The following is a 25,358-nucleotide window of genomic DNA, read 5'->3' on the forward strand; positions in this document are numbered from 1 at the left end:
TAACATGTTTTTGCACGTCTGTGGAGGTGTTCACTCGAGCAATTCAGTCACTTTCAGTTCAACCTGTCTGCAACAATTACCGTCCAACCGTTTCAAAATGTCTGCATGAACAGTCAGGGGTGTGTCTGTTCAAAGATATTCTTATTAAATTTTCAAACTCTGTTGTTTTTATATATATATAAAACTTAGCGATAAGGATTGCAGCCGATTTTGATTTCCCTTTAACAACTGTAGGAAAATAAGATATAAGAACTTAATTCAAACGATCTCTTTAAAGTCTTCTGTGAGCAGTCATGAGTTATTTAACAAGATTTCTGAAAGACATTCAGAAACTGAAAAACTGAATACATTCAGTCTTGTGGTTATGTGCTCGAAGTGTTGCTCTCTCTCACTCTTTTGCAGTCAAAACAAACCATGTGGAGAAATACCTTCAGTTCTTCCTCTGACTGCATTTTTATACAGGCGAAGTTAGATAAATTTGAGTCTTTTCCACTCTGTGACCAGTGAGGGCTGTTCTTCACGGCATCGTAGCTTTTTTATATTTTAAGAAAAGATTTTCCAGCTGAAAATCTGTTCTGGTAAAGATCCGCTCTGCTTTGTACATCTCTTAATTTATAAGGCCTAAAACATGTTGAAAAACTGCTTTTTTTTAATCCTTTCACTTAGAAAGGATTAAAATGTGTTCATTTGAGAGCTTTCTATCATTTATCCACAGCAGTAGAACCAGCACAAAGTGGCACAAGCCCAAAGTTGAACCAGGTATTTGAGCGACCATATAACACAGATTAGCCACAACATTGCCACAAACATTTCCTATAAATTACCCAAGCTTAAACATAAGAGCTTTCTGCTTTAAGTGCAATTTTAGTTCACTAGTGAATTCTTAAATACACATTAAATTCAAAGTATTAAACAGAAATTGCCAAAATAAAAGGTTGTGTTTGCAGGTCACAGTTATCTGCGGCCGCAAAGCAACTGAAATGAGGGAAAAGTCCACACTTTTCTATTCTTTTATGACTATATTGCTCATAAAAGCAACAGTAAACCTGTTTGTGGCACAAGTTACTGTTTTAATGTGTTTTTTCATTTATTTTTTACCCCTTATTCATGCTGACCTGGGCAGTTGCCCAAAAGTTGTTGCAAGTAGCAAAATCCACCACTGCGTGTAAATTTTAATACCGTTTTTAGCAGCAGCAGCAGCAGCTACATTCTGGAAAACACACGACTCCATGACAGACACACGCAAAAATAAATTATTGAACAACTTGAAAATAATTTTGACTGTCAACATCACGTTTACGCTATAAATATATACATTTGTACGGTAACAGCTGATTCATTTCTCAAGTTTTTAAAATGAAAACAAATTTAAAAAGTGAAGAGCAGCGTTATCTAAAAGTATATGATTAGGAAACTACACATGTGACGTTTACGATAGATTTTAAAACCAGAAAAGCAGAATTTTCAAATTCCAGTTGAGGGAATGGCATCACACTAAATCGTTGGCGCTCACGATATCTACTTGTGACCAACCATTTTAAATATAAAAACAACAACAAGGAACCTTATTAGCTAGTTCTGATAATGGTAAACACCTCAACAATTAGCAAATCCTTTGGGATTTGATGCTCGTTTAGGCCCCCTGCTGGCCTGGAGGCCTCAGGCAGCACCTTCATTTGCTTATGCTTCAGACCAACTGTCCTGCTTTCTTATTTATTTACATTAATATCATCTAAAGACCCTATAAACTATCATTTCTACCAAAAAGATACATTTTGAGCAAGAGATCTGTCAATTTTTTGTAAGTGAAAGAAAGTATTTGATGAATATAATGTATATAACAATGCCTGGATGGAGCACACTTTTCTGACATAATCAAAAGAAGGAAATTCTTCCTCTTTCCAAATCCCTCCTTTCTAATCTGCATACAGTTTCTTTTTGTCAGTACTTACTCATAGTGACGTAACACATTTACTTAAGCGGCACAAGTAAAAACAGCAACAAAGCCTCATCAGTTACATCAAGAATCGGCGTTTCAAACATTTAAGGTTGTCTTTAATGAAATCATTCGCCTCCTTCTGGTCCATTTTGATGGATTTTAAGAGGTTGTTCGCTGCTCTGGATAAAACTTGGGAAAGTGTGAGCGCTCGTTCATCAAACACTGTTTCAGTAATCTCGTCATCTGCATGAATAAACACTGCAATATGTGTCTGTGTTTGCATTTTCAGCTTTCATGATTGCTTGTCTAAGAGAGAGAGGTGCTGCCTCAGTGTGACAGCGCAGGGAGGGCTAAACATCTATGAAAAAGGTCAGTATCACCTGCAGACAGTTAACTGGAATAATAAGTGACTGATTCAGGTGTAAAGAATGAAGCTCGACAAGAGAGTTTTCGATAAAAGAGTACAAAAGCGGCTCTGACACACCTCCTTTCTTCTTAGAAACTAATCAGTGCATAACTTCATATTGCAGCAAACACAACATCAGTTTTGTAACAATCGACGCCACAACTATTGTACTTATTTTGCGCTGAAAAGGTGATGCTGAAAGGTGTTTTCTAATTACAAATCCAAAGGAAGTTGCTTTTCCTACCTGGTCTGTTTAATGAAAAGTATTTGGTGGGTTTTCCAGCTCTGATCAGTCCTTCTCCTCTGCCTTCCCTGTCGCCGCACACTCTAAATTAAAAACCCTCCAGAGCGTTAAGCAGCTCCGCCTCGTCCTGCACGTCCCGGGGATCTGCCTCCTGTCCTCTTAGCGTGGGGGGAAGCTTCCGTGGCGCTGAACTTTAAATAGGCTGCTGTAATCCCCGGAGCATGCTGAATGGGCACGCCTGCTTTCTCTCCCTCCCTCCTTCCCTCCATTCAGCTTTCGCCATGTGCCGCCGACCTGCATGCTTCCTCCTGCATGCTCCGCATTGTTTTGCCTCCATGTGATCTGAAAGAACATTATAAATAGCTGCAACTGTGTGAACTTTCCTATAGTTTTTTTTAAATTTTTTTCATAAAAATCCAGACATGTTGTTTTGAAGAGCTTGATTATCAAAGTTTAACCTAGTGATCGTTTAGTGAGGTCAAAGGTCTAAATTAAGTGCAATAACTTGACCCTGATCAGGTTTTTAATGTGTGAAAGCTCTGAAATAAACTGGGGCAGCAGAAAGGTAGAAATTTAAACATTTTCACGAAGCTGATAATAATAAAATGTAGGAGGAAGACGTCTGTAAGAATCAGTGGAAGCCCATCCTTGTTAGGATGACGCTTTCAGTGCTCTGAAGCTTTTTTTTTCTTTTCTGTTTAACCACAAACAGAACATCAGCATGACTGTCATTGTAACAATTAACTGTTGGTCAGAACCACGGTGTGTGTCCATATATTTACAATCATCCTGTTGATTACAGGAGAATAAGGTTTCTGACTTTACATGAACATATTTCCCGTCAGCGTAAAACTTACTAAAGTTGAACCAGGAGGTTAGTCTGGTACTTATTGTCTCTTAAGCGGAGACTAGTTTTTAGGTTTCACAAAAAAGTAGGAACATGTTGTGAACTTTACGGTTTCGAGAGATAAATTAGTCAGATCCTGCTTCTCTAAATATCGTCAGAACAGCCCGGCAGGTTACTGCCGAGTACAATCAGGGGGAGCTGTGAAATTCTGCAAACTGCCTCGACATCAACTGGATTTCACTGAAGCTCCTGAATGTGGGCTGACGGATGCGGGTCATTTCGCTCCGTCTCTGTTTTGTGCTTCGGCAGTTTTTTTGTTTGCTTCCTGCCAGACTGTTTTGGGTAGGAAATGACAGCAAACTATTCCATCCCGTTTTGCGTAATCTATCTAAAGTCGACTAGAACGACTGTGAGATTCCAGCACATAGTGCAAATGATAAGAGTTACGTTGGTTTGTAAAGTTGCAGCGAAAGAAAATGTAAAACATTTCCAGAAAGTATTGTACAGTAAAAAAAAAATGTTCAAGAGATTTATTTAATTTGCACAATAATTTATTTTTAGATGTAACTAAAGTTATTATAATTATAATATCATCAGAAATAAAGTGAAATAGGTACAAAAACCCCAATTAGAGAAAGAAAAGCAATCCTTAATGTGTGTGAACAAGAGTTTGAACGGTAAACGAGTCCAGGTGTTGAAGGAGAAGGATTTTAAGTAACCTGGCATCGATCATGAAGAGGCAACAGGGAGGATGGAGACGAGTGTCAGCAGACACTTCAGACACTTCTGATAAAAGCATGGCTGCTGTAGTGAGTATTTCCGTCATGATTATTCTTTGAAAGACCATAGAAACTGTCAAGAGACCCCAGACTCTGACTGAGGAACCGTTTACTCGAACTTAAGTTGAACATCAGCAGCAAATGTCCAAGTTGTTCAGTTTTGATTCGCCTGTTATAACCTTACAACACATAGACAAATCTGTTTCTATACCTGTCTACATCAACCAATACTACAGAGTCACTATCAGCTACAGCAAAGGGTCTGCAACCTGTCATAGTGGCTGTTAATAACGTTAGGCAAAAATTTGAAGAAAAAAAACAACAACAACTAATGTTTTAAATATAGATATAAAAATGCAGTTCTTTTCTGGAATATTTGCATTGAATTTCCTTAACTAAAACATACTAAATAACCAGTAAAACTTTGAAGTTGTCTTTTTTCAAAATGTCCTGTTTGTGTCCTCAAGCAAGTTTTAGCCAATTTAGCTGAACTGAGGGCAAAAATGACTCCCTGGATTATACAAATCAATAAAATGAAAGGCAGCAGAAGGAAGAAAAAAATTATCTTATCTTATCCGCTTTCGTCCCAAGAACAAAAACAATAGGGGTTAAAAAAAAAAAACACACTACTACGTTTTCTAATGTCAAAGAAAACTCTAATGTCATTCTGCTGTTGCTGATTGGGACAGACAAAGTGTTTTTTTTGTTTGTTTGTTTGTTTTTTTGTTGCACCTATTGAGTCTTTCTGTGATAAACACAGAAAGCCCAGTGGCCTGTATTAGGAAAATATTGAGGGCAGGCGAGTTAGTGGTTCAGTCCAGTGGAAATTTACCCGAATGATGTCTGAGACTGAGTCTGATCCCGCTGGTCTGAAATCAAAGGAATCGATTTGAGAGAAAGCAGGCACGGCTCAGAAAGCCGCTCCTGCACTGCGACTTGAAAAAGCTCTTAATCCGTGTGCAGACGTTCATTTTCACAGCTTTGTTCACCCCAATCCAAACATGTTCACATGGATATTGTGTGATTACAACAAGAACTCGTATTCGGAAAACAGTGTGACGAGAGCGTGTTTTAACAAAGAGCTTTTATTGTCAAAATCACAAAGACGATTAAAAAAATTAATTTTTTCATTTGTTCAACATTCATGCTGCTTTGTTACTGTCTTATGTATGATTATAGTTGAGTGTTTTTTTTAAACTTAGTCTAAAAATAACAGTATTAAGGCAGGAATTTGTCAGATTTAAAGTACATTAACTGAGACACAAAAACTAAATCTGTAATTCGGGCTAACAGCGATATAGTGCCTTTACGTTTCATTAAACTTTTTCACGTGTTTTGACGTTAAATCCAAAAGCTTCAGCACATTTAATCAGGATTTGATGTGCTGGAACCACACATAGATCTGAGCTTTGACTAGGACATTCTAACACAGGGATATGCTTTGACCCATCCTTCCTCTTTTTGACTCTGAACCTCTTGGTTGAATTGGATTTTACTAACAAGAACAACAGGAAAAACAATGAGCTTTTTTCCCTCACGTCACAATTATGTCTAGGTCTATTACATGAAATCCCACTAAATATGCAGAAATGTCCGTTTTATGTACGGACATATCAAAGAAGGCACAGATTGTGTTTCGAGATCATGGTGAACGTGTGTGTTACTGATTATTCATCGGGTCTCCAGATCGATGTTTTGCCTCTTTGTGCTCTCCGCCCTCCAGATCTACAGCTGTGGATGTGGGTGAAGGACAGGCGTGCTTCAGTGGAATATTGTGTCTAATTTTAAATCTGCTGTCTGATGATGAACTGCAGGCCGATCAGGATTCAAGTTAGCTAAACTCATCATGACCTCTAAGAAGAAAAAGCTAAAATTATTAGACAATCTCAAATAAATGCTTAAATTACCAACTAAAATCAAGGATTTTCTCTTCTTCTTTTCATTCATCGACGTTCACATTTTCACAAAGATTTTTGCCAAGTGATAATGATTGGGTAGTAATTTTGCTACCTTGATGCATGCGTGCAGCTCCTTCCTGTCCTTCTAAGGTGATAAGTGCTGCTGCCAGTCTGCTGGAGGCTGAAATATTGCTATGAGGTAACAGCATGCAGCTTCACATGAGTTGTACGTTCAGGTTTTGGGATCTAATAAAACCTGAACCACTGGCCTCAAGCGCCCTTGTGATATCAGACACTGTGAGCTAAAAGTGGAAACTAGCATTGTCACGTTTCTGGACCCACAACCTGAGGGAGTTATTGGCCCTCTGCTAATTAAATCTCCATGGCTCCTGCTCAGCTGACCAAGAGGGTTGAATATAAGACCAAACTTTAACTATCGATCAAAACAACTCATACAAAGACGGAACAATTCAGGTAAATGGAATATTTAGTAGTCATAACCCTTATACTTACCTTTTTATGCATTAATGCACATGTCAGTTTTGGACAAAAACATTTGATTTAATTATGAAGTAATAACAATCAGTCACCTCTAGTGTTGTTTGTGCAGCTAAAGGTGTTCCCCAGGGATCAGTTCTGGGGCTCCTCTTTGTATTTTCTATATCAGCCGTCTTAATATGTGCCAGTTTCCATCTGTATGCTGACGATGCTGTTAAAGCCACTTCTTATGCTTCTACAGCTCCTGCTGAACATTTTTGAAAATGTCCAGCAGACTTTGTGCAATTCTAAGCTAGTTTTGGATGATAGAAAGCAAAATAATGCTGTTTTTCAAGTCAAAATCAAAACTGGTGCTGCAGAGATTGAGTTAGTGTTTACATAGAAATGATCAGGGAGCAACTGGTAGAAATTCACTGGAGCTCAGTTTATTGATTATATTTGGTCTTATCTTTATTTTGTGGCTCATTACAGTGGTTTTTATGAATTTGCTTGGATATAGATTTGTAATTTATATGAATGCCTTTTTTTAGGCATTCATATACATATTTCTACATGTGGTGCCAGTAAACCTGGCCCCACACTTGTACATAAATAAACAAAAACATCAAACTCACTTGCTTAAATACACTTGCTCAGTGCTTAAATACATCTCAGTGATGCCTATTATGAAACTTGAAAATTTATTATGAAGGTCAAACTAATGCATGCTTTATTCCAACACTGAATGATCTGCTTGCTTTGAGTAAAGATTGAACCACTTTATGAAGCCATTTTTGACATCCTACCTTCATATCTAACATCAAAAATTACATAAACTTACAAAATGTGTTAATGCCACCAGCTCATACCAAGGGAAGTGTAAACAAACGTTTAAATATTCTGCTCTACATTTTTTAAATTGGCACCAAAATCAGATAAATCTGAAGGATCTTGCCCTATTGGCTGAGTTTAAGCCTGTTTTAGACATTTAAGCATCTGGAGTTAAATGTTTTGATTGATGATTTTGCTCAGACGTTGGCCAGCCACATCGGCACGTCTGACTATTCAGGTTTATTGCTTACACTGTCAGTCGCCCTTTATGTTTTTAAATGTGTGTGTGTGGGTGTGTGTGTGTGTGTGTGTGTATCTGTGCCGGTGTCATCTTGGCCAGGCGACTCGTCATTTAGATTTTAAATCTCAAGAGTTTGTCCTGGTTATATAAGGCTTACTTTTAAAAAAAAACATTAAATAGAACATTTAGTTAATATGCAGCCGCCCTGTGAGTTTAAATTCAAATCAGAAATAAATTAAAATGTCACTCAGATGAGGTATTTTGAGGATCAGGATGAAACCGGTCTTTTCTGCCTGCAGCCATACGTCCTCCTCCCTCCCGCCTCCTGTCAGTTTGTTCCCACACTCACAGCCTGCTGTTGTTCAGGCTCCATGACGCTGGGACGAACTGGCTGAGGTCGCTCACTGCTGGTTCCCTTTCTGTCCCCTCCCTCAATACATCGCGTCACCTCCGTCAAATATCTGGAACGCGGTGTACGTTAGCAGCCCGTTTATGTAATTATTACTGATTCATAAATCAAAAAAAAAAAAACTGACTGGCAGCTTAATTTTTATGTGGTGTGTATTTCCACCACACAAATACTGTGGAAATGAGACGTGATGTTGGCCGTGGAGGTCTGTACGTCTCATTTTAATTTCTCAGATGCTTAGAATCCAAATAGTTTGGGATTTATTAGGCGATCACATTTTTTAAGCAAATAAAGTTGTGGGATGTGCCCGAAGCTTCGTCTGCTTAGTTTGTTTCTGATTAGCTTTCGGCTTCTGCAACCTGTTTTGGTCACACAGAAACATTGAACTTCCTTTAAGATAATCATTTTTGTAATGTTTAATGTTTTCCTCCAACAGTTCAAATTTCACCGCTGCTGAGTATCTGACTTTAGTTACACAGGTGTTGCACAAAATAAAGAAAACAAAGGAGAGATGCAGCAGGAGGTTTACTGCTAGTTTGCCGCTGTGTTAGCAATCTTTAAAAAGGAAAACCTTTTGCTATTATATTGATATTTAGTTATTCTTTGCACAACTTGTCAAACAGTGACAAATTCTAAATAACATTTTCAGTAAGTGTTATTTTTTGTTTTGTTGCCGGTCAGGATAAAAGCTGCTGTGGCTGTTTTAGACTTTTCAGAAATACGTTGACAGATTTAAATCACCAAAAAAAAAAAAAAGCTAACAGATTATAACACATTACTATTATTATTCCTTTATATATATATATAATGGACTGTGTGACGTAGAGTTAGCTACATAGTTTGTTTGGTGGCCTGCTGCTCTCCTACTGACTCAACCTTCAACTTTATAAAGTCAACAAAGAGGCCGATGTAATGATGATGAATTTTTCAGACAAGAATAAAATAAAAATAAAAGTGAACTGACCTGTACGCGTCAATAAATCTGTGACATGTTCATTTGTCATATGTCATTCAGTTGTTCAATTTCTCCTGCAGCTGCATTGTGTATCTACAAACATTGGTGTGCTTTAAAATATTGAAGAGTTTTTAACTAATAAATCTGATCCGTTATATATGACTTTATGATTAAAATGGTCTGAGGATGAAGTCACACAACGATAAAGACTGAAGAACTGAAAGAAAATCCTACTTTGTAAGAGCAAATCGGTCTTTCAGTTCAACCAGTCTTAAAGTCAACTATCAAATATTGTCTGAAAATGTGCATTTAAAAAAAAAATCTTTTATATTTTGTCTTCAGATTTTGTCCATTCCTCATGTCGGCCTGGCTGGTGATAATATCAACATCCATGGAGAACAAGGTTGGTTATCTTTGGCCACTGTAAGTTATTTCACACTTTCTCCACATATTAATATCTAAAAATAAAAGTGTAAACTATCCATTTTAGTGTGCGCTAATTCACACTTTGGTCAAACGCTTGCATAATCTGAGACCGAATGAATTTGTTTTGGTCATCGGGTCGCTTTGCAGCTCAGTCTGAGTCACTCAGCGCGAGGCTGAAAACAAATTACCGGGTGGTTGATGCTGCTGAGCCATCAGATATGAGTGTTTTGGTCAGAATGTGAGTAAAGCTGCAGGTGACAGCATGACTGAGCTGTGAGATTTCATCCAAAATGCAAAAAGGGGAACAGAAAGTCATCCAGAGCAAATGTTTTGTTTTTACTTCTCTGGTTCGAAGCGGCCGGTTCTTCACTGGCTTTTTATTCAGGCCTGAGAAGAAACCCCGTCCCCATTTTAGCCTCTTTTGTCCCACTGTTCTTTGGCACAAAGAACAGTGGGACACTTCCTCCTTCCTTGCTTTGTGCTCCACATTATATAAGGGGACTGCACAGCACTGGCTGATTAGCAAGGAGAACTGATCAAACTGTTTAACTCTTACTGTGTAAAACAGGACATAACGTGACGTTTTTCCTTTTTCCCCCTTGGCTGCATGTTTATAGAGCATGTGAACCTGTATGCATAATTTAGACTCTTTCAGGTTAGGTTCATCCAAACACGTACACCTGTTTCTTGTTTTTGTTTCTCTGATATTTCCCTCAATTTTGCCTTTTTAAACTTAATAATGTAGGATAATCTTTATTTTGTTAACAATTGCAACACACATGGGTCTCGTTTTGATAAAATCTGTGTTAAAAACGCAATTTGAGAACAATTTCAATTAAACAATTCAGGTTGAGGGAAGCGTTCATCTAGGCGTCTCCTACTTTCTGAAAGCTTTGGGTTATTTGGCCTCTCGGCAGACCCGGTCTATATTTATCTCAGCTTTATAACAGGGTTTTAGCTTGAAAGTTAGGTAACAATTACCAAGAAGCGGCTCCATGGCAACAAAAGATTATGAGCTTAACCTGCACCTAAACTAACAGGAACTGCCTGTGCAGATACAGCGTCAGCTGCAGCGTTCACAGTGGCCACAGGAGGCGCTCTGACCTTTTGACCCTGCCTCGGTCGGTAATCCTGTTAGAGCTGGCTTGTCTAACTGCAGGGGCCACAGCGCAGGGCGGGGGGGAGTAATTGACAGATTCCTCTGAGTGAAGGAGCAGAACGTCCCAGATGGGATAATCACAGCGAGGGGACAGTACAGACGATTCATAGCCGCATCTCTGATTGTGTTTACAGGTGTGTGTGTGTGTGTGTGGGTGCACACGTTTGTCCTGGCACAATGTCACGTGGACTAATCTGTGCACGATGCACGCAGCAAGGTCCAAACCCAGTTAATGGAGCTTGGAGAAAAAGAATGGGTAAAAAAAAAATAAAAAAAAACTGGGTTAAATTTGGCAAGATTTGGCAAACATTTGTGCCCAAAAAGAACAATATGCAATTAATATTGCTTTGTTTTTCTTACGCCAGTTTCCTCACAATAAAAAAATCAGCAAACTAAAAAATCTCAGTTTGAATTTTATTTTAAATCTCTGTTTCAGTATTTTTGACATTTAGCAAATAAAAGGCATGTTTTTGTAAAAAAAAAAAAAAAAAAAAAGTTTTAATCAGTGAGAGGAAAAAAGGTGAACATACGTTTTATACGGCGTGTGTGTATAAATATATGGTTTCTACGGTAACCAGCCGTTAAAAATAAACTGGTACACTATGGTTTAGTACCGCTGAATTAGGAGGAGGAAATTGTTGTTTATAGCTACGAAGTGACACGTGAGGGTTAAGTTATATTATGATCTGGGTTTAGCAGGACGTCAGACATGAAAAAAAAAAAAGTTTCATACAGAACTCAAGAAACCCAAACGAGGCCAAAGCTCATTAAATGAAGAGGAAATGTTCAGGTTGATGACGACAACAAGTCAGATTTCACCAAAGTGACTCAAATTGAACAGATTGTTCTTTGAAGTAGATGAATAGAATTTAGGATTATTTTTGTGAAAGTTAGACCTCTTAGTAGAGCTGCAGCTTCTATTAAAATGTGACCCCGAGTCCATTTTAAAAACGGTATTTTTATTTTAGTTCTGTTTTCTTGCCTTGCTGGTCCTGATGGTGATAACCTTCATTATTGTGTTTGAACACAACAACTGCTTTGTCTGCATCGGTAAACACAACATGACCTTCTAACGCCACCATCCTACAAACTGACATAATTTTGGACTCTGTGACCCGTACAGTTTTGTCAGACAGCTTTGGGTTCAGGGACATTTTAAAAAACCTAATGAAGACGTGATTGAGTGTATTTAAATTACAGCTGTAGGTTTAGAAACCATAAAATGACTCAGTTCAGACTTAAACTTTTATTTTAGGGTAGAAATAGTTTTTTTAAAACCCAGAAACACAGGATTTAAGTTTTCTTAGCTCAGTTTGGAAACAGTAGATCAAGATATTGCATTTTTGGTCTCATTATAAATGTGAACAGGTTGAAATCGACTTCATCAAAAACGTATCGTTCTGTTTGAGTAAAGACTTGGTGGATTTCATCGTTCTGTTTGCTAATTTAGCTTCACTGTAAAACATATTTGTTTTTATTGAATATAGTCCCAAACTTTTAGACATGTTTCATTGGATTTTGTCCTTGTTGTTTAATGTCTGCCTACATTATGCATTATAGAGCCATCAGCAGGACGATCAAATGAAACATTAAAAAAGTTTATTTGTTGAGGAATTATTTCAGCACTTGTGCTCATTTGTTCCATAACATCTTAGTTGGAAACACAAACAATGAAGTTATTACAGTCTTCTTTCTCCTCAAACAATTTACAGCTTCTCTCATTTTACTCTTTACAGGTAAATGTTTGAGTAAAATGAACATTGCTCCTTTATTCTACGAACTACTGACAACGTGTCTCTGAAGTTACAAGCAAAAATTTAGAATTTAATTTGCAGAAAATGAAAAATGGTCAAAATAACGAAAAAGATGCAGCGCTTTCAGACCTCAAATAATGCAAAGAAAACAAGTTAATATTTGTTTAGAAACAACAATACTAATGTTTGAACTCAGGAAGAGTTCAGAGATCAATGTTTGGTGGAAAAAATCACGAGGTTCAGTGCAATGGTCTCTTAATTTTTTTCAGAGCTGTATGTTATATTTTCCAAAATTTGCTTATTTATTTATTCATTTATTTACAACAACCCATACAGACGTCTAAGGAGCATCCTATCGGTGTGGAGAAGCGGTGACTACTCTTGTCTCCAACGTGATGAAGGAGATCCTCACTACGTTTTAAGGTAGAACAGGGCAACTCGAAGAGAGAGCTAATTTCAGTCTTTTGTTGGCTAAATGTCTTAAAATATAGCTTGTCTTTTAGAAAACAAATTCTGAAATTCTCATTTAAGATCTAAATGATTCTTGTGAGGTTTCAAGCCTATGAATCCTTACCCAGTCATTTTCAGCTGGTAAACATTGAGGGATGAAGCTAAACACAATAGTGTGCCAACACAGCTTCATTCAACAAGTGGAGTTTTTATTGGGTTCAGTAATGATCTGCCACCAGAACACATGAGCAAAATAAAAAGTACAAAATGGAGTAAAAGGGTGGACACTTTTGCAAAGTGAAACAAATTAAAAGAAAATAAACATATTATAGGTTATTCAGCAAAACATTTGAACCAAGAGTCACATTGCCAGAGGTGATGGACGATCTCTGCAGGATTCTCCTCTGCTTCACCTTTATAGTCCACTTTCACTCTGCAATGGCACAAAAGCCACATGTTTATATATTTTTCTTTCCATTGACAGGCAGTTCAGGCTGTGAGCTGTTAATAAGTGTGAGCTCGGTGTTAATGTGTACCATTTTGATGGCACAGTTCACTCATGAATGTTTTGACAGCTCACGAACATGTGGCCGCTGCTGGACGTCTCTACGGGACGTTTTAGACACTAATGTCGGATCTGAAGGGTAATTGTTAAACTCGAAGCAGCGCAGACGGGTTTCCCTCAATATTTGACTTGTACGGAAAGAAATCCTTCTCGATACGTTCATTTTTGTCAGTATTTTGGAAGTACTATAAATTGAAATTAGACAATTTCATTCATATTTGCGTTTCAAAAATGTTACTATCTTTATTAATGACTGACACATATGAAAGATGTGTCTTTTCACAGTATTTAGCCATTTCAGACATATTCTTTTCTGCATTAATGCACACAGGAACAACTTCTACAGCAAAAACACCGTTTTTAAATACAATATATGTATTTAAAACGCATATATTGATGCGTTTTTACAAAGGCATCAATATATTGATGCCTTTGTAAAGCTTTATTTCTTACAGAAAAGACTAACATCTTCCTTCCTGTGTACTTATTAATTAATTTCCCTTTCTAATTAGGTCATTTTGATGAATACAGGGATAAGTAATCATATCATTCATATGTAATCATATGTAATCAATATCATTGATATTGATTACATAAGATTTTTTTATCACTTGTTATTTTGAATTTAGTTGGTTCTGATCCTTTATGGACCGGTTGATTGTAATAGTTGTGGTGGTTTGCACAATTTCTTTTTGCAACATTGTGAATGCATTGTGTTCGTGCATAATTACAGATAAAAACACATTAGATCAATTATGTTCCAGTGGAGTCGTCATCAAACAATTGCATGCATTTAAATTTCAGTTCAGAAGTGATTTAGAATCATGCTGACATGCTTGATTGCGCTACAGAAAATAAAACTGGACAAAAGTATGAGACATTTCTCGCCTGCTTACTGTTTAATTTTGTTTGCTTTTATTGAAATTTGCAAATAATTGATTTGTTGACATGGATTGTTGTTCATGGAACTCACCTGACACGATGATCCTTTCGAAGCTTCATAATGTTTTTTTTATTTTCTCTGTGTAAAACATGGAAATAAATGAGAGCATGTCAGGTACCTGTTTCCTGTCTAGTGGAACAATTCCTGCCAATTCACACACAGAGTTAAGACAGATTCAAAACTCATACACCTATTTTTCCTCTGTCTTGTTTCCCCTGATAAGAACTGAAAACTGTGATAACAAAAGTAAGAAATACACACACAGACTTTGCTGACCGGCGAGCTTTTTTACGCTTTCACCGTCTCTGGTACTCAGAAATGTTCTTAGTAAAGAACTCGTTCCCATTCTTTCAAACCGATCCAGCTGTTTTGTTTGAGTGCGGATTCGTTCGACTCACATCGCTGTCGTCCCGGCAGTCGCCGCAGATGCATCCGATGCAGCCGTTGATCACCTGGATGCCGCAGAGCACGAGCTGCAGCAAGCCCATCCCCAGCAGTATGGAGAACAACACGATGTGCCACAGAACTATGTTTTCAGGCCTCTGGCATTCTGACCATATGGTCTGGTCCCAAAGATAGCTGCTGTTACCCCTGAGAAAGAGAAGAGCGGAGGATTGTTCAGGATGCACAACACTGACGCAGATATGTTTGATAGATAAGATGTGGGAATCTTTTGGTCTTTTTTCTCCTTTTGGCAGAGGAAAAAGAGGGAATTGATTGGGTTAGAAACCATGTTTTACTTTAATGAAACAAAAAGAAATGTATGTAGAAGAAAAGTAAGAAACTAGCATAGCATAAATTTCTCCGATCTACATTAAACCACTGTTTCCGTTGGCACTTAGAAAGACTTTAAAATGACAACTCTTTACTGTGTTTTCCGTCTTGACCACTTTACTGGAAAATAATTTATGTTAAAGAATATTTTGAGAGAGAAGTATCAAAATGTTTTTTTTTATTATTTAGAGTGAAATCCTAAAGAAGTTTTTGACGTTCTTACTGAAGTTCAGCCAGGATTTATATAGCACTGTTACATCAGAGATGAATTACATTATGAACCCATAAACAGAAAACAGCACTGTGACGTGTTATTACTTTATTCAGTCAAATTATTTGACTCGATGTTGAAGCCTCTTGATTCTGTAACAAGTATTGAAATTCTTGTAAACAAGTATAATTGTTTTTTGACTGGCAGCACCGAGTGCAGAAAACAATACTTTACCTCCACTTACAGTATTTAAGTAGAGGCTCATTGCTCAGTTTAGATGTATCCTGTGCAGCTTTAACAGGATTCTTAGATAGTAAAAGACCTTATCTTTATGTAAAGATAAGGTCAATACAAATGTTATCAGTTTAAGATACAATCATGTGTTACCTAGCACGGAGCACAGGGGTAAGTTTTCTCAGTCATCCTTATGCACGACTCACCTGGAGTGTTTGCTGCTAAGAGGCTCAGTGGTATCGGACCAAAGCACATTCAGTGTTCACTAGCTTTTCTGTTCGAAGTAAATTTGACAAAAACCTGGCCATTTGTGGATCTTTTTGTGCAATGTATCCAAATATTCTAAAGAAAAACACACTTGAGAAGCTGAGACACTGAGGTACAATGCTGTTTGCAAAGAAGTCAATCCAGTAATGCCATTTGTTTTTCTAGTCTCCGATTGGCTGTAGCCCCCAAGAACTGAAGTAAGGAAGATTGTAGATGTTAGCTTATGTGACATCTACAGTTAGCTAACATCTACAGACTGTAAATGTTAGCTACAGGTAACTACAGCTACAGATAACTGTAAATGTTAGCTATAGTTACTTGTAGCTAACATTTACAGCTAACATCTACCTGTAGATGTTAGCTCAGGTGTTAACAGCTAATACAATTAGATGTAAGCTAACTATAGTAGCTACGGTTAGTAACAAATAGATGTTAGCTAACATCTACCTGTAGATAACATCTAACATCAGTTAACATCTATTTGTTAGCTTAACGTAGCTACTATAGTTAGCTAACTTCTAACTGTATTAGCTGTTAGCACCGTGTAAACCGTCTTGGCGGTTTACACGGTGCTTATTAATGCATATAAAAGTACATTTATTGTTTGAACTATAAAGTTAGGCAATTATGAGCATTTTTATAAGGGCTTTAAGTATTAGCTAGTAGTTGCATAGCCCATGTGAACACTGGAGTTTCACTAATTTTAAGGCCTAGTAAAGTTTGTGATAGTAGGACTTAAAAGACTTTTTCCTTATACTCCTCCTAAGCAACCAGTTTGCATTCAGGTGTCGTCTAATGGTTATTTTGGAGACTTGGAGACCCTTTTGTAAATGTTGAACTTCGGTCATTTTTCACCCTCTCCTGACGCTGTGCGTAGCATCAAGATAAACTTGTTCCTCCTTGCCCAGCATATTCACAGTTCCAACTCCTTAATTATTGCTCTGGTTGTACATGTGGTCAACTTTATACACGCAGCGATTTCTGTTTAGTCATTTCCCGACTCGTGAAGATCAACACAAAGTTGATTTACTTGAATGCCATGTTTTCTTTGCCATGAGATATTTAAAAGTTGCCTGATTAACAACTAATGACACTAATGATCAATAAATAGTTATGCGTACTTCAAAAGATACTTTGGTTACATCTGTTTTGTACCAGTTATTAGATTTGGTATCAGCGATTTTGGTCAAATTTGTCATTTATGTTGTTTAATTTTATTCCCTACTGAATAAATGTACTGAATTATAGGTTATATCTTTCTAAGAATTTCACTGTCAGATTATGCTGCTGAATTAAAACATAAATTCATTTTAACACACACAATGTTGCCAAGAAACATGGAGAGTGCCTAAAATTAAACTACACCAGTTATCTGTGCAAACAAACGATTATATCTTGTGATCAGAAGGACTCAGTTCTTGTTTTTCCATGTTGTCCTTTTTGGTTTGAGAGAAGTACAGGGTCACCGTGAGCGCAGCCGAGGATCCTGTGCTGGCTAAACCAAAAACAAAGAAAGAGGAAACTGGGGTTTTCAGGAGGAAGCACAAGTGGAGGCTAAATTATAACACCCTTCCATAAATTGCGTAATGAAAAGTTCTCTCCCTGTAAACAGTGATGGCTTTTAAACAGCTGGCAGGCTCCGTCCATATTTATTGCACTGTCATTTTTGCTTGACGGCTTTAATTTCCTGATCAGGTGTGTTAAATCATATCTGCTCATGAAATTAACCACTGATGCCAATCACGTTATTTATTACTGGGTGGATCTTGTATGAACTCATTCTTTATTGGCCGCCAAGAACGCAAAGATAAACAGTATTAAGATTATACTTGTTCATTTCATATTGATGTAAAGAGCACAACGCGTGCATTTAAATACTGTTTGTTTGGGATTTTGAGCTCCTCTCAACTAGAAGTTGTTGCCTTAGAATAGAAATTATTGGCTTTGTGCGTCTCCTGCTGGATGTTAAAAGTATTGCATTTATAACTGTTTCCAAGAAGGACTAAAACTGTCCTTTGTCGGATAAGAGTAATATAACCGATCAGACCACTGAGATAGCAGAACAATGAATAACCGCACATGGAAATATGCAGCTATCGCTTCTCAAGGTCCCAAAGTTGCAGTATTATGACACACAGTGTCATTAGTGTCATTTCCACTAATGACACTGTGTCATTAGTGGAAATGACACAGCAGGATGGGAGGAAGACTCACGTGCCCAAGTCCTCAAAGGGGTATTTCCATTTGCCATCAACCTCACACTTAGGTCCCACCGCCATCGCAGCCGTGGCCACACTGGTGCAGTAAATCCCCCCGAGCAGACCAAAGGCAGAAGAAAAGACTGAGTTCAGCATCTGAAAGAGACATGAGATATCCATAGAAACAATATTTATGATTTGAAAGATTTTGTTGTTGGTAAATTACGATAGAAATATAGCTAAAGAACCTGGTAAGTGGGATCTGGGAGTGAAATGCTAGATTTAACAGAGGGTATACTTTCTTTTTCTTATGAATGTTGTTTCATGTGATTTCATTTTCACAGCAAAGGTTAACTGGAATTGGAAAAGTGTTTTTTTTCTTCATCGTTGCTTTCAAAGCGGTATTTTACGTGGGCAATATTTCAGTCTGCAGAACAAGAAGGAAATAAAAGTACTTATAGTTAAAAATAATCAGGATGTTACAAACCAAGACGCCATGTTTTAGGCTTCTGCTAACTTTTCAGACTGATGGGCTCCAGTGCTTTAATTAAGAGAGTGATTGATTCAAATTTTTCTGTGCTCATTTATAGGTTATTTATTGATTAATATATTGCGTGTGATTGCTTGTTATTTATTTATTTGTTTGCTTATATCTAGTCATTTTGAACTTATTGCTCTATATATATATATATATATATATATATATGTATGTATATATATATATATATATATATTTATGTATGTATATATATATATATATATATATTTACAAACTTTGTATTTATTACCTAAGATGCAGTAGCTTTCAATAAATAAGCAATTTCCCCTTGGGGATCAATAAAGTATATTCTATTCTATTCTATTCTAATTCTTGATAAATAAGAAGAAGTGCTGTAAAAAGTAATGACGCAGTATCAGTTCTTGAACAATATATTTAGAAAAAGATAATACTTGAAGAGAATCGTATGAAAAGTGAAGGTAATGTATTCCTCTAAGGATGCAACTGAATGTTTCTTGGTTGTAAATATGCTGCATAATTTTGCCGTTATCAGACCAATCCCCACAATAACACCCACTGTGTTTCTTTTTCGAACGACTCCACTCACCCTGCAGCGATTGCCACAGCAGCCTTGCCCACAGCAACCTTTGCCCCCGGCCCTGATAGCTGAGAAGCTCGGGCACAGCATCTATAAACGTACAAAAACAAAAGATCATCAGTGTTATTGAACTGAAGATGGGATTCATGACAAGAAATAAATACTTGCAATACTTATGTTGCCTCCTATATGTTAGACTCTACACCTTCCAGGTTCTGTTTTATGATTGAAATACGTCTTTATGTTTAGGTTTACATCACAAATAGGGCTTGATGTTCACTTGTCATGACAAAAGCTTAAACTACGAGATTAAATTGTATGCCAACATCAAACAGGCTCCAGTAAATGCATAAGACTGTGTTCTTATCTCCTTGGGCAAATATTTGTGAATCCTGAAGCCAGTTGTGCCTAACTGGGCCCGACATCCACAGTTAGAGGTATCAAAGGAAAAGGGATTGAACTTCCTGGTCTTTGTCTCATGTGGGGGGAAACAACAGCTAGAAGTGGCACAACTGCTTTACTAGATTAAATATTTATGAATTATCTAGATAACCTCTGAATGTTGAGATAATGTCCATAAACATTCACAGACTGACGCTTTTCTGTGGGTATTTTTCAGTTTTCTATAAGCAGATTCATTAGTAACACTGACCTTCAACATCTTTATAATAACTAAACTTTATGTTCAAAACTCACAAAAACGGAAGTTTTCCATCAGAGGAAACTTCTAGAACAATTATATTATATTATATTATATTATATTATATTATATTATATTATATTATATTATATTATATTATATTATATTATATTATATTATATTATATTATATTATATTATATTATATTATATTATATTATATTAAGTGGACAAAGCTATGGTTGTGATTGCATAATACTTTTGTTACTTTTGCATGAACTTGTTCAAATGAAACTGAACTTAAATGAACTTGAAAAGTTCACATTTGAGAAAAAACATATAAATTAACAGTTTATTTTAATTTTTCTTACATTCAAACTTAAAAACTGTAACCCCTTTGCTTCAACAGTCATTTAGAGTTCCTGTTCATAATTTATGTAATGTCAATAAATTTATAACACCGTAATGAAAAAAAACACCTAAAAAATGCAGCCTTGTTGTTGATTTTTTTTTTTTTACAAAAAATTGCTGTGGATTTTGGTCCAAGAATTTTAGAAAGACTTGAAATGTTTTCTGCATCTTTTGCGTCATAAATCTCAGAGTTTTCGCATTTTCATTTCACATGAAAAGCAACTTTTAACAGATAAATATGGCAAAATAAATATAAGAATATTGATACTCAGACATTGTTAAACTACAAGAAATTCCACATTTTGAATTTGGCTTCAATCAATTCTTCATATGGGAAAAGTTTTCCTTTTTCTTTTTGATTAAGGTTCCGCTTGCTTAACGATCTTGTTTCAAATAGTTTTTCTGCTTGTTTCTTTGTTTAAATGCTTTTGGATTTTTTCATATTTTCAAACACATCCTTGTATTTGACAGTACAAGGATGTATTGAATTACGATTTTCCTAAAACAAAACCTAAATGTGGCAACGATCAGAAAGGTTTTAACAGAAAAAAATTACTACAAATGACAAAAAACAGAAAACAGGATTAAGGCACTAAAATAACGCCTCATTATTCTATCAGGCTCCTCATTAAAACGCCATAAAAAGCAGGACATTTGAATTTACAAGTTTACGCATGAGCAAGTTAAAGACCCAATAAAAAAAAGTTAACAACTGTATAAAACTGAAACTCACAAAGAGGCCTCCGCCGATGATCCCCCCCATGAGCCAGACCTGCAGGGTGATCTGGTCACTTTCCAGCTTCTCCCCATTGGGGAAGAAAAGCAGCAAGTTGGAGATCATGCAGATGAAGGCCGACGGCAGCAGGATCAGGCCCACCACGCGGGCACACTTTCCAGCACAACACATCCTGTCAGAGTTATCGAACTGTCCGCTCTCCCTCCTCTGATCGCCTCTTTTAGCTGAATGCGAGCGAAGGAAAAGTGATTTGCACCATAAAAGGCTGTAAACGAGAGAGGAGACTGACTGTGACGAGGCGAAAGTCAAACACAGCGAGTGACGGTTGCAGCAGGAAGGGAACAAAGGCCAAGAGTCAGTGCAGCTACCCCAATCTAATCAGATATGTTCACCTGCCTGATAGTTGATAACGCGAAAATAAACATGAAAATACTCAGAGGAGGTTAGATGAACATGAAGAACAACTCATAATGTTATTACTGCTGATGTGCCTTTGATACACGCTGAGCTTGTTATCGCTCAGGTGTTCAATCTGTGTGTCGATACACACCCATATGTGGGTTTGGTGCCTTAATAAGTGATTGTTTTCTAAAGACGGTACCCAACAAAACCCAAAAACTAAGCTTTTCAATAAAGAAATGTAAAATATTTCATTAATGTAGAATTTGGGGGCGTGCTGTGGTGACGCAGGGGGTTAGCACGCCCCACGTTTGGAGGCCTTAGTCCTCGACGCGGACGTCGCGGGTTCAACTCCCGGTCCCGACGACCTTTGCCGCATGACTTCCCCCCTCTCCTCACCCTCCTTCCTGTCTGCCTACTGTAGAAAAATACGAGCCACTAGCACCGCAAAAACTCTTCGGAGGAAAAAAAAAAATGAAGAATTTGGACAGAGGCAAACATTTAGTTAGGAATGCAACAAGGTGATCATTACTGATTTAAAACTCAATGTGTGACTTTAAAGGAAGTTGTTAATTGTCCACCAGTGGTACTGTTGATATGCTGCTCTAGAAATCTGCTCTATGCTCTTTGGTCTGCAGCCACTTATATAATCTTGGGCTATTTTTGCCCTTTAAAACATCAAATGTTCAGCTCTGTTGGGATATGTCACATATTTATGGCTTTTATACCTCTTTAGGATATTAAACTTTTTCTAAGTGATACATTTTCCAGTAAACATACATGGAAAATTCAATAGCTTCAGGCTCTTCAACAGCCACAATCTTCCCTCGTTTTCAATTGGTGACAAACATCAAGCGGGTAATGATTTATGTGATGTAAGCAAGTTTAAGGTCCAGATATTTTGACGTTACACCTTCTGCTGGCTGACGCCTGTTGTTGCGATCAGCTCTGCTGTGTGTTATAAACTCTCCAGTGAGTTCTGGGTCTTCCCACGGCGGCGTCTCCCCCCGGTGGGACGGGTCCAGGTGAGGCGATCAGGGAGAATCCTGATCCGATGCCAGAATCACCTCAACTGGCTCGTTTCTAGAGTTACAGAGTATAGACGAAAATAGTAATGAAGTAAGAACTTCAACATATTTTTACTCAAGTAAAAGTAAAAAGTAGTCATCCAAGAAATTATTATTAACATCAGCCATTTAATGTTTAAAAATGACATCGTCAGACAGACGAAAATATGAAGTTATGTGAAAATGTTGGTATTTTAGAGCCCAAAATGAAAATAACTCATATAAATAACACAATTTCAAAATAACAAAATCAGGCAAAAGACAAAAGAAAATTTCAAATCAATTTATTTCAATATAAAACTTATGAAACTTTAACAACAACTGCAGGCTTACAGTATGTCTGTGTCTGGAGATTTTTTGGGGTCAAAACAAACTCGTCCATCATTCAGTGAAGTTCCTCACAGTGCATAGAGTCTCCAGACATTTCACTCAAGTAAGAGTAGCGATACTTAATCATAAAGTTACTCAAGTAAAAGTAAAAAAAACAAATACAGCATAGTAGACATACTCCTTGCACATTTTTTCCCCAAATGTTTCTGAAGTAAACGTAACTGGTTACGACCCAACTCTGCTACTTTCGACGTGAGAAGCAGTGGCTCTAGTTCAAGCTCCAACAAGCCTCCAGAGGAAGCTTTGGCCTCTTGTATCTCTCATACAGAACAGCAGAGCCATTTTAGAAGCTAAGCTGGTCTCTCAATAAATCCCCATTTGCTGATCAGGATGTGTCTGATCCATTTGAGACATTTATTTATTCCCCATCCAAAGATGGCAGTGCCTCCCTTTCTCCCATTGAGGACCATTGCTTTAGACTTGGAGTTGGTGTCAGTATCTACCAGAGATCCATAATGTAACTAGTTATTCTGCCTGCAGAGATCATGAACAGAAGTGGGAACAAAGAGCAAATCCTGTAAGAGTTCAAAAGTCACTAAGAATTAATCTCTTATTACTGTAATGCCAGGATGCCGAACCAAACGTTCTCTCTGATTGGTTGTTCGCTGACCAAACAGCTTTTTGTTAAGGCCTCAAAGTGTCGAGGCACAACAATGCAATCTATTTGTTTACTTCTTAATGGATGACGTCTGTTCAAATGTTAAACGTCTGGAAGTTCTCAGTAAATTCTTTTACTTTTACTTTCCCTTTTTTTCACTTTCATTGTTTGCCAGCCTATCGAAAGAGAAATAAAACCAAGCAGAAAATAAAACACACAGCTGATGGAGGAAATCCCCATTTGTTCTTGACAGCTTTTATGTGTGTAATGTAAATCATCTTAGCAGTTTGACTCAGAGGAAAGACGTGTTGTCGGAACAAATGGCAGGTAAGGGAAATATTCAAACATATCAAACAGAAACCGTATATTTAGCCACGAGGAATCCTGACAGAGGAATCATTCCTTCAGGACTGAACATGGCCATTGTAGGGTGTTTGACGTGTAAAGGTTTTTTAGATAAGGTAAAACTGAGATCTATAGATAGAGTATTAGTTTCTGAGTTGTTGTATTGTTTAGCATATTTCACTTTATGCTGTGTAAGAATGTTACGTTATATTCAAGTACACAGAAAAAAAGAAGCAGGTCATGCTATTTAATGAAATCAGGACACCATTACAACTATAAATACGTCCATCTTTAGCGCCACCTAGAGGCCATCCGGTGACAGTAACTGTTGGAACCGCGTGGAGGCTTCAGCTGGTCCGACCACCACCAAGACCCCCAAGACTGTCAGGTGAGCAGAGCGTCACAGTTTATGAGCCAAAGCTTCAACAACAACAAATATACAGTATATATGTATATATTAGCTGCCTTCTAACTCTGTTTAAGGATATTATCTTGGATGTGTAACAGATGTTTTTGTTTTGCTGTGAATTCTACTTGCATAAAGGGGTTTTTTTGGAAACATTTTTATGCTCCAGCACCCCGTACATTTCTAGTTAGTCTGCTCAGTAACCTCTGAATACTCGAAACATTCAGGCTATGAACACAAATGAAACTGCTTTTACTTCACAGAAGGGAGTTTATCCAAAAAAGATTGAAAATTGGTTTTATTCAACCAAGAAGCTTGTTTAAATGGCAATTTAATTGAGTTGAATTTTGGAAAAACAAGAATGATGTGCTTTTATTTGCATATTATTCAGAAATGGCATGTTAAAAGTAATTTCTACCTTCCTCAAGCTTTATTTGCTTTACTGCCATCAAACAGTTCAAATTATTTCTGACCAGCTTTTTGCATCTCTTGCTGGTATTTTTGACAACTCCAAAGACACAAATATTAATTCAGTTCAACAGAAATACCTAATCCGAATTTGCAGATTACTTGCTCCTTTACTTATTTTTCCATTATTTCTGTTATTAACAGCATTCTTATAGTGGCATCTCCAACTAAGTGAAAAATAATGTTCTGACTCTTACAGCTGCAACTGCGGTGATACAGGTCGTCCTCACCGTGGCTCGAGTGATCTTCGGTTGGTAAACTCCTTCTGCAGCATTCAAGCTTGATCATCACTTTCTGAACTCACCATCTGCCCACAGGTCTTGTGTATTTCCAGGACTGTCCTCAGCAGCCGAACATCCCTAAATATCTTTTAGGGATAGCTCTGTTCCCCCTGCTGGCTGTGCTTCTGACGAGAGATGCTGCCCGACCACAAGAGCATCCCAGTTGCCTCAACGCCTGTTTGCAGTGCTTTCTGTGCCTGTTTATGTTTGCTTGGCTCCTATTAGGTACTGAGAAAAACCACAGAAATGTTTCTTAAACACTTTACAGTTTATTTCAAAATGTACTGTTTTGCTCTGGGCTGTCATGACACGTTGAGGTCTGGTTAAATGTGGAGTTCCTCAGGGATCCATACCACCTCCGTCCTGTTCTTATTTTACATGTCGCCCTTTGGAGTCACTCCTTAATGAATGTAGGATTTCATTTTATGTCTGTGCAAATGGCATGAAAATATATCTGGGATTACAAATGAGTTCTGAAATAAACAAATCAAATTTGCAGCACTTGCTCACTCTG

General features: G+C 37.3%; 2 protein-coding genes across 9 annotated transcripts in view; one reads left to right on the forward strand and one right to left on the reverse strand.

Moving 5' to 3' along the window:
* The window catches only part of LOC116732446 (transmembrane protein 272-like), a 39,959-nt gene that overhangs the window by 10,867 nt on the left and 3,734 nt on the right, over positions 1–25,358 (forward strand). The window contains exons 2-8 of one of the 7 annotated variants that reach the window (XR_004341786.1): positions 2,229–2,308; positions 9,369–9,429; positions 12,702–12,788; positions 19,121–19,202; positions 23,985–24,077; positions 24,763–24,813; positions 24,881–25,069. Coding sequence is in view for 2 of the 7 variants with exons in the window: in XM_032582610.1 (XP_032438501.1) it covers positions 2,300–2,308; positions 9,369–9,429; positions 23,985–24,077; positions 24,763–24,813; positions 24,881–25,069 (403 nt within the window). In the remaining 5 variants the exon portion in view is untranslated. Of the gene's footprint in view, positions 1–2,228; positions 2,309–9,368; positions 9,430–12,701; positions 12,789–19,120; positions 19,203–23,984; positions 24,078–24,762; positions 24,814–24,880; positions 25,070–25,358 lie in introns of those variants that run through there. The other 6 variants (XR_004341787.1, XM_032582610.1, XR_004341788.1 and 3 more) reach the window with 6 other exon arrangements.
* On the reverse strand, positions 13,006–21,101 carry tm4sf5 (transmembrane 4 L six family member 5). Of its 2 annotated transcripts, XM_032582614.1 has the most exons (6): positions 20,888–21,101; positions 19,114–19,194; positions 18,024–18,163; positions 14,722–14,914; positions 14,354–14,401; positions 13,006–13,248 (listed from the first exon to the last, which is right to left on the reverse strand). In XM_032582614.1, exons 1-5 carry the CDS (start codon positions 21,059–21,061, stop codon positions 14,393–14,395), a joined length of 597 nt encoding a protein of 198 aa, XP_032438505.1. In that variant the 5' UTR covers positions 21,062–21,101; the 3' UTR covers positions 13,006–13,248; positions 14,354–14,392. The 2 variants fall into 2 exon arrangements, with proteins under 2 accessions (XP_032438505.1, XP_032438504.1); XM_032582613.1 differs by lacking the exon at positions 14,354–14,401.

The sequence above is a fragment of the Xiphophorus hellerii genome, chromosome 14, assembly GCF_003331165.1.
Source record: "Xiphophorus hellerii strain 12219 chromosome 14, Xiphophorus_hellerii-4.1, whole genome shotgun sequence".
Taxonomy (NCBI): Eukaryota; Metazoa; Chordata; class Actinopteri; order Cyprinodontiformes; family Poeciliidae; genus Xiphophorus; species Xiphophorus hellerii.

Bases quoted from the DNA above. Each gene is read 5' to 3' on its own strand.
- tm4sf5 (XM_032582613.1), bottom strand. From the start codon at position 21,061: ATGTGTTGTGCTGGAAAGTGTGCCCGCGTGGTGGGCCTGATCCTGCTG. The intron at 19,195-20,887 runs GTGAGTTTCAGT...GTACGTTTATAG, and splicing joins TCATCGGCGGAGGCCTCTTT to ATGCTGTGCCCGAGCTTCTC. The intron at 14,915-18,023 runs GTGAGTCTTCCT...TCTCTTTCTCAG, and splicing joins CCCTTTGAGGACTTGGGCAC to GGGTAACAGCAGCTATCTTT.